This window comes from Corvus kubaryi, unplaced genomic scaffold (genome assembly GCF_017639235.1).
Source record: "Corvus kubaryi isolate FWS band 111438036 unplaced genomic scaffold, C.kubaryi_AGA036_p1.0 137, whole genome shotgun sequence".
Lineage (NCBI taxonomy): Eukaryota > Metazoa > Chordata > Aves > Passeriformes > Corvidae > Corvus > Corvus kubaryi.
The window spans coordinates 18,808,440-18,826,975 of record NW_024580671.1 but is presented as its reverse complement, the minus strand read 5'-3'; the positions used below and the strand labels follow the sequence as shown (position 1 = coordinate 18,826,975).

At 40.9% G+C, this 18,536-nt stretch overlaps 1 protein-coding gene across 4 annotated transcripts in view; it reads right to left on the bottom strand.

Annotated features, from left to right (window-relative positions):
• The window catches only part of MET (MET proto-oncogene, receptor tyrosine kinase), an 88,717-nt gene that overhangs the window by 69,636 nt on the left and 545 nt on the right, over nucleotides 1-18,536 (bottom strand). The window contains exon 2 of one of the 4 annotated variants that reach the window (XM_042018081.1): nucleotides 10,385-10,457. The exons of 1 other annotated variant lie outside the window; for it this stretch is intronic. In XM_042018081.1, the coding sequence (XP_041874015.1) occupies nucleotides 10,385-10,402 (18 nt within the window). In that variant the 5' untranslated portion in view covers nucleotides 10,403-10,457. Of the gene's footprint in view, nucleotides 1-10,384; nucleotides 17,177-18,006; nucleotides 18,259-18,536 lie in introns of those variants that run through there. 2 more of the 4 variants (XM_042018078.1, XM_042018080.1) reach the window with 2 other exon arrangements.

Here is an 18,536-nt window from a genome sequence, read left to right as displayed (position 1 = left end):
TATGCCCTGTCACACCAGACATTTTCTGTTAACATCATGACACAGTTGTTAAGCCAAATTTAGCTTCTTCGTGGAGAAAACAATTATGCATTCTAACAGCAATATGATCACATACTTTGGGAAAATCCTTCTAGTTTGACTATAGTTAGGCAATTGTTGCTAATCAAGAAATGCTTGTGACCACTGAAAGAATTTAAAATAGATGACCTAGAAAATTACAGACTGAATAATAGGAGTCTGTACCAACTTTTTATTTCATTAGGACTTTAAGCAAAATGAAAATATGGCTATAGATCAGAGCTGTTTCAGCTGTGTATAAATCCAGTGTTTTCACTAGATTGGTTAAAACAATCGATAATTCTTGTGATGCTTTATTTCAGCATCCACTGAATTCTTTCTGTGGTTTACCTCTTTAATTACACAAAATAATAGGTTTTGGAAACTAATTGTTCTTTCTCCCTATTGTCTGATAAGAATCATGATCAAGACTTGGAGATAAAAATCAGAAACACGGGCTATTTGCAAGCATTAGCTGGTAAAAACAAGTCACACTTCTAGTATTGAGACATAAAGATCTTCCTTCAAATCAGTAACATTTTTCTGATATTAATTAATGATAACAGAATCCTGGAAACAAATCTAGCCTGGATTTACATTTAAAAAAGAAAGAAAAAAGAGCAAGGATATCGATATAATTAGAAAATAGTCACAGTACACAAAGTGTTGACCTCCATATTGTATAGGGCAAGAAACTGTTTTCTCATCCTCTGTAACATCTTGCTATCGTGGAATTTTTCCTGCTCTGTGCTGGGATGAAACCAAGAGCTTTCAAAGTTTGTGTAAAACACCCAGAAGTCACACATGATCCAAGAACAATCGTGTTCACGTCCTGCCTGGCCAGTGCCAAGTGAAGGTCCCAGCACTGGGAGCAGTGGGAGCCTGGTCTGACTGTCTGCCTCTTTTCAACCAGCACTTCCACCCAAGAAACTGCTGAAACTGATACATTCCTGCAGATTCACTTCTGATGAGTCAGCATGTTCTGAGAAATACTGGATTAAACAGAAAATTCCAAAAGTGCTATATTTCTGACACAATGCAGAGGTAGGTACATCGTTTACTAGAATAAATTTAATCCCACATAACAGAGGTGGTCCTGCAGTGGAGAGAGAAAGCAATGGGTGGGACAAGAGCTGGGTGAGGATGAGGCTGATTGACCACCAACACAGGAAAAAAAGATGGAAGGAAGGTTATGTGACAGGCACCTTTATATGTTGCAGTATATTCTGTACTATGTTCTTGTTTTAATGTTCCACAATAGATTTCCCACCCATTATGTCTCTCAGTCTTCAGTTTACAATCCTCTCCATTCTTCCAGCATCTGAAAAAGAGGATCCCAGTTGTCCAACAACCAGTACCAGTGTGCACTGCAGGGGTATTTAGAGCCATAAATACTATCTGACTTATGCTTTAACTCCAGCCATATTTTGGGATGTGAGGCCAGTATCCTCAGATAGGCTGCTCTGCCTACACTCAGTAAAACACCACCGATTTCAATCTATGCTCTGGAGACCAAAAATTTCATGTTAGACTCCTTTAGCAAGTGATGTTGGAATGGAAAATTTAACAGTAAGAACAAAGGTGGGATTCAGTGTGATGTAAAGGATGCCAGGAATAATAGGTACTTTATTTTACCACTACAGGAAGGAAAATATGAGCAATAAATGAAAACCAAGTCATCTTTTCTCTTTAATTTGAGTCTCATCATGGTGCTTTCCTTTGTAATACTTTTGAGAAATTTCAAGCATCCTCCCAGACAGAAATCTGCTGATTCCCACCTATGGGAAGCTCCAGCTCAGATTTATGGGCAACTCTCTAGGGAAGATGGTTCCCCACAGTCCACATCTCCAGCATACTGTGAATCTTCCCTCAAGGTGCCTGATATCAGAAGGGACATGTCTATGGTGAGACATTTATAGCTTAGGGAGAACATAGGAATCATTTGAAGAGTACAGTTTACTTCACAGTCCTCACACCGTATAAACCCTGCTGCTTCTTACTCAGAGTCTCAGGACATTTGGTGACTCTTTCCATCTGTGTCTGACCCAGGTTCTTTCTCTATTCTGACTCTGCACCTCCAGCACAGAGCTGCTCTTTTGTAACCTCCAGACCAGGTCACTGCAAATACACTTCAGCTGAATTCATCCTGAAGAAACACAGAAATTTTGGTGAATTAAAAATTCAGTCCTGCCTTTCTTCAGAGGTCCAACAGTTCTCCTTAGCATAGACTCAAATGTAATTCATTGAACTGAAAGAGTTTTGATGAATTAGAACCAAAATACTTGTGCTATAGATACAGGTCAAAGAACTAGCCACTATCAGTTGCAGAAGGAAAACAAGGAATACCTTTGTTTCTCTACTTGGTTTGAATGATTGATGCTGTTCAATCTTTTGTGACCTTCCTGCGACATGTGTGTGTCCCTCATGTGTCTACAGATGACTTGTAAGCTTTGGCTTGCAATAGCTATCAGTGAGCAATAGCTGTGCACGGATTATTCCTTTTGTAAGAGATATTTTCAAAGCCAGTGTCATGATGTGCTCATTTTTCCATCCCTCATCAGATGGTAGCCAGTAAAACTGATGAGAAAATAGATTTTGGTTAACCATTGCAAATGGTTGGTAATGATGTGTCATATTAGTGTGATTGGCAATCTCAAGTGCTATGGCTGGTGCTTTCCATCAGGCTTGGTCTCAAGTGTTTTTGTACCATTAAAAGTTTCCCAATGGCAATCTTCTTCCTACAAGCTTCATTCCCTCTAATTATGGCCTGGGTGATAATTTGTAAATATTGAACATCATGTCTCTCCTTCTCACTGTTTGCCACTGTACTGATAAACCAGGTCTGGCCTTATCATGGAATAATGTTCAATCTGGCATGTTCAATGAAGCCAAAAAACACAGCCATGCTTGTTTTCCTTTCCCTCATTTCAGAAGCCTGGGTGCCATTTATTTCTGATCACAAGTACTCCATGGATCTCCACAAGTTCAGACAACACACGGACATGAAAGCATTTTTTAGGTTGTTTAGTGCATCTCATTTTTCCTTGCTTTATTACAGAAAAGGAAATTACAGGATCCTCTTTATCCCACAGAGAGCGTGTTTGCACAAGAACATATCTAGTCCTCAGTAGGTCATTTCAGTTTAGGCAACAGCAGAGCCATGTTAATTCATGTTTCAAAAACTCTATTGTCAGCAAACAGTAGCCTTTTCCCCTCTTTAAGGAAACATTTGATAGTATGGTTTTATAATTCTTCCAGTGGGATAGTACACCTTGTTCCTTTGGTCTCTGACAGAGTTGTGGTGGCAAATTTATATAGAATAACCCTAGTGACTGGTCCTCCTGAGAGCTCAGTTTGCTTTGCTATTTTGGACTAAAATCTGTGTCAGTGCAGGACCTGATTCCCTGTGGTTCAGAGGCTGTGCCATGGAGAGAGCATCATCATTTAAGAGGACAGGGAAAATGAGAGGGGGTGATGATAACAGCTCCATCCATCCAGCTTTAATTGGTTGTTGCAAATCTGTCACAGCACTGGCATGAGCTTCAACAGATTAAGCTCATAATGGATGTGTCTTCATCAGACTTTCCAATTAATCAATTGCATCTGTACACAAGGTTGATTACATGTAAAATACTTAGTGAAGGTAACCTGTTTTCTATGTTCACAGGTAAAAAAAAAAGTTTTTAAATCTGAAATGAGTTAGTTACCTTAAGATAACAGAAAGAACAAAGAAATTGAGTAAGTCAGCAACAAACATAGAAATTATCCCTGAGCTGCATTCAAATGGCTAATCTGAGTTAAAATTCATGATCCCTTGTCTTCAGCACTATTTCAGCTCTGGGTTAGGTCACTCATCCTGACTAGGGTGGCAACATAATTTTCCTACAGCATGGTATCCACTCTAACACAATGGGGTGTTCCAGTGCATAGAGTCAAAGAACTTATTAGCAGTGATTTAGGTCATAAATTCATTGACAGCAGAGCTGGGAGGTTTCTATGCTATTCCAAGAGGTGTGTGTGCATGCAGATGGCTGATGGGGAAGGACTGTTGGACAGGGCACAGTCTAGGCAATTGCTGAAGGATCTACCATTAACTACATTCTCTACATACACAGTGCAGTCAGGCGTGTCAGAAGAAATTGCTTTCATTAACAGGTTCACCTGATCTGTAAGCCTTTTCTTACACTATTCAAACACATAAAAAAAGAATTTAAATTATCCCCACATAAAACACACTCTTTTATATACACGGTCCATTACTGGGTCCAATATACCATCATAATTCACAGCAGCTATCAGAAGAAGCATTTTTGTTGTCTAGCGCATTTATTTTTAACAGGCTTTAAACCACAAGAACACTAATCTAGCCTTTGCAGTGGAGAAAATTCTATTCTTACACTCATTTGGTATTTTTTGGAGGTGTCCTGCAGTGCAGCAGAGTATTTCATTTGAAACTTGCTTCAGAACTTAACACCCTAAAGCCAACTCATGTCATGGGTCTCTAGCACAACTGGATTTATTTAATCATTTTTTTGTTGTGATGGTCTACAATGGCACTACTGGTTCTTTTGTAATGAACCTCAGCAAACACTCACTGATATGTTACAAATGAGTGGAACAGATCAAGAGCTATATATTGCTCAAAAAGATTAATTTAATAGGTGGAATACAGCTTTCCTTGCAATTGAGAGAAATTTCTCATGTGAGGAAGTAGTACTCATTTTAAGGGCTGAGGAATCATTTCCACAAAGAACATGGACTAGTAGTTCAAAATATACAAAGAATAAATGAAAACCAGGGAGGAAATACCCCAAATAAGGTAGAACCTTCACTATTTTTTCATGCTTATATTTCCAGATGGATTTGGATCTTTAAATACAAGAGGACAGCTTTCCACATCTGGATGATAAGGATGGAAGGATTTTTAAAAAACTATTGTATTGTTTAGCAATAACAGGAAAATAGAAAGCAAACAACACAATTGTTCCATTCTGTTCATCTGAAATGCAAGTCAGCAATTGTGGAACTTGAGTAAGAAAATACCTGCGATGTTATTGTGGCTCTTTACCACTACAGCTGAAGTAGAACAAACCCAGTTCTAGCGCAGACTTAAGCTTGGTATCTGCAGCAAATAATTCAGCCTGACAACTGATATGTGAACATCTTACTCAGTCCAAAGGTTCAGTACCAGTAGAAAAAGAGCTGTGTGTGAGTAGAGTAACACGCTGTGCTTGATATAGTCACATGTCATGACTAATAATACAGGGCAATGTTGGTCTTCTGGTTCAGGTTAGTGCATATGGAGATATTTGGGGGTCACTTCAAATTTTTCATGTTTGAACAGACTAATTCATCTCTTATGTATTTTTACTGCATATGCAAAGCAAAGGCCTTTACCAACTTCTAGTGAGTTGGGACAAATGCAGACATGTCCTGGTGGACTGAAGAAATCACACAAGCTCAGGTAAAGATGCAAGTCTTTGTTTCTAGTGTGAAAAACACCTTATAGTAGGAGAAAGCAAATTTCTTGCATTTCTGAATTGGTTCTGTTCAACTTTTTTGCATGAGTCTGAGCATTCTGTGGTTGTCTGTACTGAACAGGGACAGTGTAATTTCCTTGGAATGCAGTTCCTCCTTTTGTAAAGAGCCAAGTTGGCAAACCTGGCTGCAAGTGTAGTTTTAGCTCAATTCCCTCAACTACTCCCAGCACTTAGATTTTCTACTTTTTTTTATGGTTATAACATCTATCTACCTGAATTCTTGTATTGAAATGCAGAGCATATTTTGGAAGCCTTTCCTGTCTTGTAAAGCTAACAGCCTTCCATACTGTGATAATTAAAGGAATGGCATGGGTCATAAAAATGAAAAAGATTAAAAGGCAGATAGTCAAGAGTAACCAAGACAGCATACAGATTTGATCTAAATGTTCTAACAGCAATTATGAATGATCTTGATGCAGGACATTTCCAGCAGTTTAATTGTCATTTGCTGCTAATGGTTCTTAGGAGTCCCTGAGATAATAACTCTTCACAGCCAAACATTAATCTCTTAAAAAACCTCTCTTAAAAAAAAAAAAGAAAGAAAAAAGAAAAAAAAATGTTCTATATGTCAATAGCTACAGATGGTAAGGTATATGACAACTGTACCAAAATAGTGATGATAAGGTATATTTTACTAGAATGGTACCAATGGATCTACAAGCCCACCAAATTATCAAATTTCCTTTTCATGTCATAGTAAATATAGTAATATCAGCAAACAAAACCCAAAAAGTCCCTGAATTCTTCCAAGGTATGGTACAAATACCTAGGATACTAAGCAAAAGAAATTGTGCTGGCTCTGTTCTTTCCTCTGAAAGAGCTGGCAGGACAGTGTCAGGCAGTGGCTTTCTGCTTGGCGGGCACACATAAAGCATGCCACTGTGTGCCATGACTTCACCCTTCTTAGTCAATGTGTCTCCAAGAGCCACAAGGCAAATTAGTGACAAAACTTAGGGTCAAGGATTTCCAAAAGGTTGCTGATGCCTTGCTTGATACGCAGCTCGTCAAGCTGAGATGTCATGGTCAAACTGTGCAGGATCCCAGCAAGATCAGCACATCTGTGTGAGTGAGCTGGGCCCACAGATTTGGAGAGCTGGCCCAAAGGCTGGAATGAGACACTCAGCTCTCCTTCACTCAGCCTGCTGGGGGTGGCTTACCCGGGGAAAGGAAAAACCAAGAAAAAGCTCTGCTTGTGGATCACTGTCAGCACTGTACAGAGGACTTTAAGTTGCCTCCAAGTCATCTCCTTGCATCTAGGAACTTTTGTGGGGCTGCTGAACTGGTCTGGCCTGGCACAGTCCATTGGGCTGATACTGTATTGGGCTGATACTGTATTGGGCTGATACTGTGATTTGTCTTCGTGTTTACTTAGTGCTGGAAAGCAGACTGCACGCCTTCCATGCCCAAGCTGGCTCCACAAGGTATAACCACGATTGTGTAATGCTGTGTTTGAGATAATCAGCCCCGCCAAACACAAACCACCTCTATGCAAAGCTTTGGTGGTCTTTGCCCCAAGTGAAAATGTGGTGCAAACACTCAGAACAGCTACAAACAAAACTGAATTGGCTGTGTCTGTAAATTTGCTAGTGAAAGCAATGGGGTCTTTATTTATGCCTCAGCTTTAATACTTTATCTGATACCAAAGTTAATAACCTGATGGTCTACTTAGCTTCATAGCGGCTTTTTGATAATCAAACAGGAACGTCAAGGATAGTGCTTGTTTCCCATCTGTGTTTGGTTAGGTGGTTATGACCTTTTCTTTTTAATGCTGACCTCGCTTTTGTCACTGTAAGTTTATGTTATTGCAGTGCACTTTAACTGATGCCCTACTTTCACTCAGTTTAGAAACAGAGTTAATGACGACTCATTGGCATGACTGCTGCCTTGCTGCGAACCTGTGATTCATGATTGCCTTCCAAGGACTTTACAGTATTGGCATTCATAAATCCCGAAATGGCCTGGGACCAGCCTATCTGACATCCTGGCTCTCACCAGAGGCAACTGTGTCACAGCTGCAATCAGGAGAGTGGCTGATCTGTGGCAGCCTCAGCTGCCTTTTTTTTGGCAGATGTCCCTCAGCAAGGGTCCGTCAGGCACAGCTTTTATTTTAAAGTATTATGTTGACCTTCTGAAGATGCTGAAAAGTTCAATAGTTTGAAGAAGGAGTTCAGGGATGGCTGAGCAGTCTGAGTTTTTTCATGTTAATGGGATCTTTTTTTGTGTGTTTGTTTCTGAAAGGATTTTTCATCTGCTTCATTTACTTTCTTTCAGACTGTCCTCTCCCCTCATCTTGAGGAGACCTGGGGAGCTTAAATGTGCAACTGTAGCTCTTCAGGGGTTCCCATTTATACCAGGCCAGAATGAAGTTTTGGACTTCTTCAGACCCTGGAATGCCTCCTCTGGAAATCTGGAGCCAGATTCAAGGAGTCTGTGAGATAAGCAAAGAGGCTGTTTCCAAACTTCAGAGGGTATTTACCTTTCTCATAAGGGTGAAATGAGGATAGATTAATCCACTTACAAAACATCTCCAAAACACAAAAGGCTTAGTGCTGGTGGTCAAACTGTGCAGGGTGCAGCACAGAAAAGCTGAGCTGTAAGATGGTGCCTGCCATAAAGGGACTGATTTAAAACCATGGTCCTCATCCCTGCATGAACAGCCTGGCCAAAGGTCGTCATCTGGGACTAGGGCTTGTCTCTGCTGCTTTTGGCTCCTGCCCTCTCTCTGCAGCTCCTGCCTGCATTCTCCTGCCCTTTTGCCATGAGATCCAGCAATCCACCACCCCAGGGCCATTCCTCTCTCCTCCTCCTCCTCCTCTTCCTGTCTCGGTGGGAAGATGCAGACAGTGGAATGTGAGTCCTCCTAGGCAAAGCTGTCCTGGTGCTTTGGAGCCAAGCCAGCTGGGAGGAAGAGAGGGGATGGAGCATGGTGCTGGAGGCTGCCTGTCAGCAGCAGGACCTGTGCCTGGCTCCATCCTGTCTGGGCACTGCAAAAAAGCTTTGCTGGGAGCTGTAACCCAGCCAGGACTCAGCCTCTTGCTGCTTGGTCTTCTCTTCCAGAGCTCCAGCTCAGGTGAGATCCAGGGAATATTTAGCACAAAGTGCAGACATTGGTCAATCTAAGCACCTGAGAGCTTTGTGGCCAGTGAGTGTTAGCTTTTTAGATCTGTTTGTTGGACTTGTGCCCTAAACTCACTCTAAACACAATTTTAGATGCCAAAGCAGCCTCTCTGGATCTTCCCCATAACATTAAGCTCGGTCTGTTTATCTAAAAGGAAAATCAAATGGCAGTGGTAGAATTGGAAATTGGTCAGTTAATGTATGTTTTTAATTTAGGACTTTATAGTGAAACAATTGCTCCTGAGCATGATGTTTTACTAAACAGTTGGTATTTAATTCAATATATTGGGCACTGAACAAAGGTCACTGTCATTTAGCAGGAACATTTTCTTTTGTATCCCTGCTACTACTAAAAATATTCAAATTATATTGTATTGCTTATTAGCATCAGACAAAAAATATGGACTACTTGTGATAATAATTACTCACAAGTAATTATAACAAGATACAGATGTTTGGGGTGATGATGGACAGATCTGAACTCTTACACACCTGGCTTTCACACAAGAGCCTGGTTTCAGACCTAAGCTAGGGCAGGATAAGCTACATTCCTTCACTGTGAAGCCATCATCTTTTCCAAGACTTGACTCCACAGTCTATATGCAAACACTATTCTCATTGATTGCTGTGATAGTTGAGCTGACTAAGGACTAGAGAACAGGGTGCTTAAAACAGGCTGAAAGACAGAAGATCTGTGGCAATGACAGAATCTCAATACTACCTCATTTAAAATGAGCAATAGATGATACAGCGTAAATACTGAGATGTAGAAGATGTAACAGGAATGATAGGTGCAGAAGAGTAAATCTTTAAAAATCTTATATATTGTTAATGAAGATAATCATTACTCTTTAAAGAAATGCTGAATTAACCAACACTGCATTTCCAAGTAACTAGCTAATGGACACAGACATTATCTTTCCATAAGTCTTTGAAATCCCTATAAACCACGAGTAGTCAAATATTTGACTGATGGGCTTTTACCCCTATTGATAGCATGTGATGGTGGTCTCAGTAAATAACATACCTTCAGATTGCCCTTTTGCAGCTGGGGAAGGGGTACTTTCTTATTTTTAAGCCTCCTCTTATTGCTCCTTGCTCCTTCCTGAAAGGCTATTTGTACTGTGAAAACAATTCACTGGTTGTTACCTTATTTTTGTACCCTGCAGGGACTTTGGGTGCACATACTCTGCTCAGATAAGCAGGGAGCTCTCCCAGTGCAGTCAAGGGAACTTTGAAAGCCATTCCTGCTTATCTGCAGACAGAGGCTGGCCCAGCTTGTGTTTCACATACAAGAGAATTGTGGCATCATTTGCATAAAAGAAGCTCTTTCAAAGCATGTTATATGAAAACTTCTCAATCTGAAAACAAACAAACAAAAATGCAACTCAGCCATCTTCAGGAAGCAGCAAAGTTGTCTCTGAGCTCTACCCCAGCTGATGTTATCATGGCAGCTTACATCTGAAGAACAAATGCATACTTATTTTTGTGTTTTCAGAAGGAAAGGAAACTCCACAGAACTGGAAAAGAGCCCTTCTAACTGAAAATGACCACACAAGGTGTTTTCCCTTTTTTTAGCCCTGCAGGATAACCATGGCGTTCAGTTCTGCAATCATAAGGTCATTAATGATTTTTGTGATTTCATGTGCTCTTGTGCTGACTTTACTTACCTTCTGCCTGGCTCTCATCTCTCTCAACTTCTATTAGCATGTTCTGCTTTCAGAACATCTCCTCTCATGTAGCCTCCCATAGTCAACAAGGAAAAAAAAAAAGGTATTGTTGGTTAGGTCTTTTTGAATGTCACCAGGAGAAGTAGAGAATCACCCTTTTCTCACAAATGGACATGCCTTGCAATCCATCTCTTTTGTATAGATAAGGTCAGGATAAAAAGGACAAGAATCAAATGGAATCTGATAGAAATAATAACTGAATTCTATGGGATTTAATGGAAGATAAAATGTAATGAGATTTTAACATCTTGCAGTTCTGAAGCACAAACAGATTGAATATTAAATTTCATAGGATAATTAAAAAACTTATAGTAAGGTTTCCATGCTAGCTTCAATGGGATTTTGCCATTGTGGAAATTTACAGTGGAGAGTTGACAAGATCTTGAAAATGTCACAGGAGAGCACATCCCCAGAAAAGGAGCTATTTAATCCTCTGAGAGGGGAAAAGGACACAGTGCAATGTTGCCACCATGCCATGTTCTCTGGTAATTTGCTTGTAAGGCCAGCGTTTGCAATACCAGGAAAAAGAGACATTTGGGAATTTCAGATTCTGACCGCAATAGGCTTAATAAACCCTAAATACTAGGAAATGAAGAAATCAAAGTAAAGCATAAAGACACAGTGCACATCTGAGTCCTCTGCTTTCAACTCTTGCATAGTTTCCACTGAAGGTGATAGAGTTTAACAAAAGGCACCTACATCCTGGCTGGGAGAACCCCCCCATTTACTATTTGGAAGTGCTGCAAACACACACAGTGATAAAACTCATTACCATGCAGCACTCTGTCCTTGAACATATATAGGAAGGCGACAGCAAAGTGTTCAAAGTTTTCCTTCATCAAAGTTTTCTTTCATCAGAGGAGTTAAACAACAGTTAAGACAGTTTTCAATCATCTACTGCAAGCTAAATTGCATCTTCAAACACGAACAACATTTTCCACTCATCTGAATGGATGGTAAATACATTTTTAGGGTGAAATTTGGATTATTTTCTCTAATGCAGAAGTGCTTTATCACACGGGGAACTCCACATTGGCTCACTGCTTACTGGAGCCCATTACTGTTTGCATTCTACCTACTCTTTAAAAGATTATTAATATTGCAATTGTATTTTTTTTTACTGCAGCTTTGGGCATTTGTAAGAATGATATTGAATACTGAGTATTAACAAGAAACATTTTCCCTCAGGAAAAATATTGGCCTCTAATCCAAAGAGCAAAAGCAATAAACCTAAAGAGTTTTAGGAAAGGTTTTACAGGACAGTAATATATAACATGTAGAATTAGTACCCCTGCTCTAGAAATAGACAAGAAAACTGAATGTAACTAAAGTAATTCATTTAACATTTTCAATGACATTAGGAGAGAGCAATTAATCAACTTTTGACGTTAATCCAACTACCAACACCTCTCACTGTCTTCAGCAAAGCTGCCTCACTCTGCTTTATCCTGCTTTCTCAGACCTAACAGAATCTGATACATTTGGATGAGAAGACACATGAAAAAATACATAATGATACCCATAACAGATATCAGGATATATAATAGCAACAGATAAAAGAATATAGGATTCCCATAAGAGAAATCCTCATACCATTTTGACTGTATAACGGTCTTGAAGATAGAGAGCAATCCAAGCCCGAGTTATGCCAGCATATATCTAAGACAAATTAAGCTTGTAGAATTATTTCACTTTGTTCTTTTCTAGTCATGCTTTGGGACAATCCACAGATTTGGGACTTTTCTCTGGGCCTACTTGGAATGCTGGGCTTACTTGGAAAGTTGCTACTTTTATCCTCACAGGATCATCCATGATACAGGTGTGTAGGGGTGGGAGCGGCAAACCCCAATGTCTTAATAAATTTCTCTGATGGTCCTGAAATTCTGGTGAATTATTTTGGGTCAACCAATCAAAAAAGAACTCTTATTTATGATAAAGCTAAAGACAGAACAATTATGTTTCTAGGCATTCACATGGCACAATGGACCTCTATCAAGCTTGAAATCTCACTAGCTAGAACAGTTTCAAAACAAAGTAAGAGAAAGGTGAGTTTCAGCATCCAGCTCAAACAAACTAAAAAATAAACAAAGAAACAAAAGAAACATTAAGTTAAGAAACCTTAAATAACTAAGTTTGGAATTCTAACTGTAGATGATAATTGTTTTCACGTAACTCATTAAACATGCTCAGAAAGTACTTGTTTCCACAAAATTTAGATGAAAATAAATAGTTCCTGAAGGACTTAACAATTTGTACAACTACTAATGAGAAAAATTTTATGTCAAAAAAGGTACATCAACCTTCTATTAAAGTCAAAGAAGAGAAAATCTATTTTTCAAATACCGTGCAGACACACGCAAAAGCAGAGCTAAATCCAGTGTCCATGAAGAGTCAGTGGCAAAACTTCCAAGGACAACCATGAGACCACAGTCTTGCTCAGGGTTCTCACCAGAAAAGTAGCACAACCACAAAAAGAGGTAAAAAAAGCCAGTTTTCTTAGACCGACACGTGTTGTTGTCAGCCCGAGCGTTTGTGGTGGGTGATAAAGGGACTGGAATTCACCTGAGGGCATGTTCTGCCAGATGTGGGCAGGGGTAGCAGGTGGCAAAGCTGGGGCTGGGTGTGGACATCCCACACCAGGGCCATGTGGCTCTCAGCCCTAACAAATGCTCGGTGTAATCAGTCCATTAGTCCAGGTTTCTCCCAGTCCCAGACAGTTGTTTAAAATGAGCATTATTTGAAGCAAACCAGAAACCTTAACACTGTATTTCATAAATGACTGTAACTTTACTGCCTAAATTCGTGGTGGTCCAGTCTTATTACTATTGTAGGCAGAATGCCTTTCTGAGTCTCATGACATCACCTCTCTCCTCTGAAGGAGGTTCAGCTATGGCATGCAGGGTGCAAGGGCACGCTGCAAGGTCACAAATCTACACACCCCAGATACCAAGAGGCAAGAGTATTATATATGCTTTATTTTTTGGTCACCTGTCCATATCCAAACAGCTGAAAGCCCTTCAGGTATTACCTGCCATCCTTCTGCAGTTGGGCTACCACCTGGAGGCCACCTGCTGGGCTGCTCTTTTTAAAGAGAAGCAGAAAAATTTACATGACTCTCTTCAGTCACAACCAAAGCTATGATTCTAGCCATTTTATAAAATAAATTATACATATGGCAAATTTCATATCCTTATGCTGAAAGAAAATCTGCCTGAAGCCAAAAACTTCCTGTGTGGGAAGGGAACAACTTACATTGTATAAAATTGTCAATAAAAATTAATTACTTCTTGCCTAAATCTAGCTGTCTTTTTAAGTGTGCCTCCTCAATTAACTGAGTCTGCTTGCAGGAGTGTAACTGAGAGGCCCCTGTGCTTCATCATCAACTCCAGAGCCATGCTATTTTGAAAATAAAAGACCTGTATCCTGTCCAAAAAATAAACTGTGGAGGTGACTTGCCATGTTGCCATTTTGGATTACAAAAAAATACTCAGCCAACACACAGGGGAAGGCTTAATTCCAGCAAACACATACATAAACAGGAAACCTCTCTCCAGTCAGAAGGTATTTTTCCTTCGTACAATGGGGTTCAAAGATGTGTCATCATTTAGTTTAAAACAATTACTAAGGAACCTTACCATTTCCAATAGTTTAGGAATAGAGTTGGCTTCCACAGTTGAAAGCCTGTCTGAACTTGCATGGGAAGCACACAAACACTAACAAATATATGCTAGCTTAGGCCAGCGGAGAATTTTTTAATCAATAAGCATGTCAAGCTGGGGGACAGGGAGGGGAGGGAATCAATTTTCAGAAGGCAAATGGTAACAACTGTAGATTTAATCAAATTGCAGATGCAATCCCTTACTATTCTCAATATTTTTGAAAGAAAGTAGCTCCATTGAAAAGAATGAATTTCAATAAATGTCACATATTTAGGTTTATTGCTGAACTTTTAAATTTATCAAGCTAGGTCACTGATCCTTCACAGAAATGATAACCATACATGTCAAAAAAATTCTGATACTCTTTAGCTGGATAAACATCAAAATGAAGGAACTATAGTAGAGGAAAGCAACTTACATAAAAAATTGTTATTTCTGTATGACTACAGGAAAAAAAGATATGCCAGTGTGACCCTTCAGTGAGAGGCTAAAGCTGCAACGTACACAACAAAGTGGATAGCTATCAAATACCATGGTGATGGCCATGGTGTGAACACTTGAGCAAAATGAAAATCTTCTGAAAGCATTAGGCAATTTTCCTTCCACATGCATTTGAAACCAAATTTATCATGAATTCAAACAAGAACCTTTTGCTGCCTTCCATACAAAAGGACAATTGCACGTTCATTTTCTTGGGACAAGCAGAAGAAAGTATCAGAGCTGTAGGATGCACCAAAAAAAAAAAAAAAAAAAAAAGAAGCATTTTGTTTAAGAATTTTGAGCTTATTAAACTCCTCAGCAGCATTGCAGAAACTCTTCTGTTATTGACAACTGCTTGAAAAATTAAATGTTCCGGAGCACTTGCTTCCCTGGAGACTGGTGTGTTGGGAGGAGAGGCAGAGGAGAGGTTTCAGGCCATTCACTGCTTCTGTTGCACCACATGCACCTTTGTGCCTGGCTTATGTACACATGTACTCTCCTTAAAATATAAGCATTATAAAATTCTTAAAATTTGAGGGTTATAAGCACCTTAAATTATTTATCTCCACTTCTATTTTCCACTCTTACATTTGGTATACTCAATTGCAACTAATTCAATGAAAGTCTGTCTGAGCCAAGAGGACTCAGTCACCATCCAGCCACATCAAGTGACTGAAAAAGATCACAGCATGACTAAAAAGTCCCAGAACAGATCAAAAACCATGGCAATCTGTTTGGGAACACTGTTTGCTTCAAAGGAGTTTTATCCTGGACTAATGTGGTCTGATAACTTCACCTCTTTTCTTTTTCTAATGTTTAAAATTGGAGGAAAAAAATACTTTATCTTCTTGTACAACATCATAGTTTTCCTCAAGGCGAATAGCTTGGCAATTTGCTAGATTTGTTAATGCTAGAGGAAACAAGTTAGCACACATACCATGTGTTTGAATGCCTTTGGAAATTAGATTGAAACACTGATTTGATTTCCTAAAAGGTATCTTAAACAAGGCAAGGTTAGAGATTTGGAGAGTAATGAGAATTTGTGTGACTTCAAACAGCTCTACATAAAACAGACCTGATATTCTGGGGGGAAAAAGGTCACCTAATTATTCGTTTCCTGAAGGCCCTGTCTATACTACATTTCCCCTGGGTAAGGAAACTGATTTAAAAATGGCTTCTGCTAACATGTTTGCATCAGTTGCTATGTATGAGAGATTTTTAAAGCCACTGCTAAGAAAAACACCAGATTTTTATAAGAGAACAACAGAAACCTCCTCATCTTGGCCACAGCAAAGAGATGCCATCCTCAGAGTCCTTCATGGAGCTGTGGCCCTGCCTCCTTGGTGATGGCATGCTGCTTGGGGCCATGTGGCATGACCACAAGTGGTGCATTGTACAGGTTTAATTACCAAATACAACCTTTTTATAGGAAGCAAAATCACCAGCTGTGGCCACAGCAGACAAGATGCAGAGGTTGATGCCTCATCTGAGGGTAACAGCCTAATGAAACATGAAGTTGTGCCACTGGCTCAAAGGACAGACAGCAAGGTAGCAACAGGGAGGTAGAAAGCCTGGACATAAGGGTTTCACAGGAACCCACCACAAAGTTTAGGGTTATGCCACCCAAAATGTTAGGAAGGTATATTTGAAGTTTCACACACAACATGCATTCCTTCTGCTTTGCACCAAACAGATCCTTGTAACTCCCTATTGAGTTTTGTGTTTCTGTAGTTTCAGAGAATGCTATTCAGCTACCCTATCCCTTTCTTGTTCAAGAAATGATGTGCAGTGCTGAGAGCCCAAGCAGGATTTCCCTTACACTAGATATTTCACAAACACAGATGGAGATGCAGGACCTCTCCTTGCTTTCTGCCTGAAGCAAATAAAGTCTAGACGCATGCCCACCACAAAGCAATTGTGGCACAAAGCAGATCCCCCAGTGCTCTGTGACTCCCACTGCTGTAGCTTTGGCTCTCCGGCTACCCCAGCACAGCATGCTGCCGGCATCAGGTTCCCTTTGTGGCTGCGAAGGCAAGACTGCTGCTCTTGCACTGCAGCCAGCTGTGCCAGTTAGTCTCTGGAGTTCTGGAAGCCAGATTTAGGAGGCAGCCGGCTTTGAATTTCTCATCTGAGTTGAAAAATACAGAGCAGGCACTTGCAGATCATAGAAGAATAAGAGTAGGTGGGTTGGCCCCTTCGATTGCATTGGACAAGCGGGAAGAGGTTGCAGGTCATCAGCTAAGGTACCAGAAAACCATCAATGCAGGAAAATCAGGATGGGAAAGGCAGTCCTGGGAAGACAACACTTGCTGCTTTAGTTTGGCATTCATGAGCCTTTCATTGAATGTCTGCTGAATTTTGGCTTTCTGGCTGCCTTGCCCTGACTCAGTGAGCTCCCATGCATCTATGGCTGCACTGTCATCTACACCTGAGCAAACAACATGTCTGTGAATCACTCTCCAGCCACAACATGTGCACTCTTCCTTACCAATAAAGAACTGCTATGCAGTGGTTAACCTCTGAAGAGAAGGAAAAAAAAGAAAAAAACGAAAAAAAAGGAAAAAATGCAAAAAAAAAAAAAAGGAAAAAATGGGAAAAAAGGAAGAAAAGAAAAAAAGGAAAAAAGAAAAAAGGAAAAAAGAAAAAAAAGGAAAAAAAGAGAGAAAAAGCCTTATAGGATAATTCATTCCCTCCCCACCAAAAAGGCACAGAAGTTGATTCTCTCTTCTGTAAATAGCAACATGAATGTTTTACAAAATATCCCAGTTTCCAAATGATTCAGTTTGTATTAGAAGACAGAAAAAGAATCATACAGTGCTGAAGAAGGATTAGGGCACAAAGAACAAGCGATACAGTCATTCTCCAAGTTACTTTGTTTTCAACATGCAGCTCCTGCCAAAGGCTAGCTTTTTGCTCTCACAGTGTATGATCTGTAAACATTTAACCAGCTCTCTAGAGAGAAACATGTGAGACACTTTATCTTGCCTGATTATGAATCCAAACCTCTCAGATCTAAAATAAAAAGACGACAAAAAAGAGACACCATCCTCTTTTTGCTGCTGGACAATGCAAAAAGCACCTGTGGGATGAAAGCAAATGAACTACCACACAGGGCATAGGTTCTTCGGGAAAAGCATGCACTGCAGCTTGAATAACCTCCTACAGGTTACAAACGCACAGTTTGTTAAACAACGCTGGTACTTGATTATTAATCCCTACTGATGTATGTGCAAAACTTCCAATTTCTAAGGAGTGCATTCCGTATTTATAAAGCCAAAGACCACCTAATTTAATGCTGACATGGAAACAGTGGTGGAATGCCATTATATGAGCCCTTTGCGTTTTGTTTACCATTCAAAGCAAATTCTGCATTTAAAAATGGAAAAAAAAAAAAAAAACCCAACAACAACAAAAAAGCCATACCGCAAGGAAGACTGTGAACGCCGCACAACCATAAAGTACACATCCCCAACTTGGGGAATCCCGCAGGCTCACCCTGCACCTCACGGAAGGCGGCCGGACCGGCCACCACAAACGCGGAGCCACCGTCTCCGAGTTGGAACTTCCAGGCTGCACTGCCGGACACTGCCCCGCGGCGCGCTCCTGCCGCGCCCGCAGAGCGGGAAGGGGCGGGAGGGGCAGCGGCTCAGGCTGCGGCCAAGGGGCCGCTGCCGACAGCATCCCGGGAAGCGCTGCCCGCCCTGCCCTACCCTGCCCGGGCAGCGGCGTCGCGGGCGCAGGCGGGTCCCAGCGCCCTGCGGAGCCCGGCCGGCCGGGGGCAGCCGGCAGCCCCTCACCGCTATCACCTGCCCCCGCGGCGCCCGGCCCGCCCCGGGAGAGCGGCGGCGGCGGCGCGGACGCTGCCGCGCTCCCGCGAAGTTCCCGGGCGGGGCACAGCGCAGCACCGTGCCGCTGCCCGTCCTCCCCCGCTCCCGGCTCATCTCGCTCCCCGC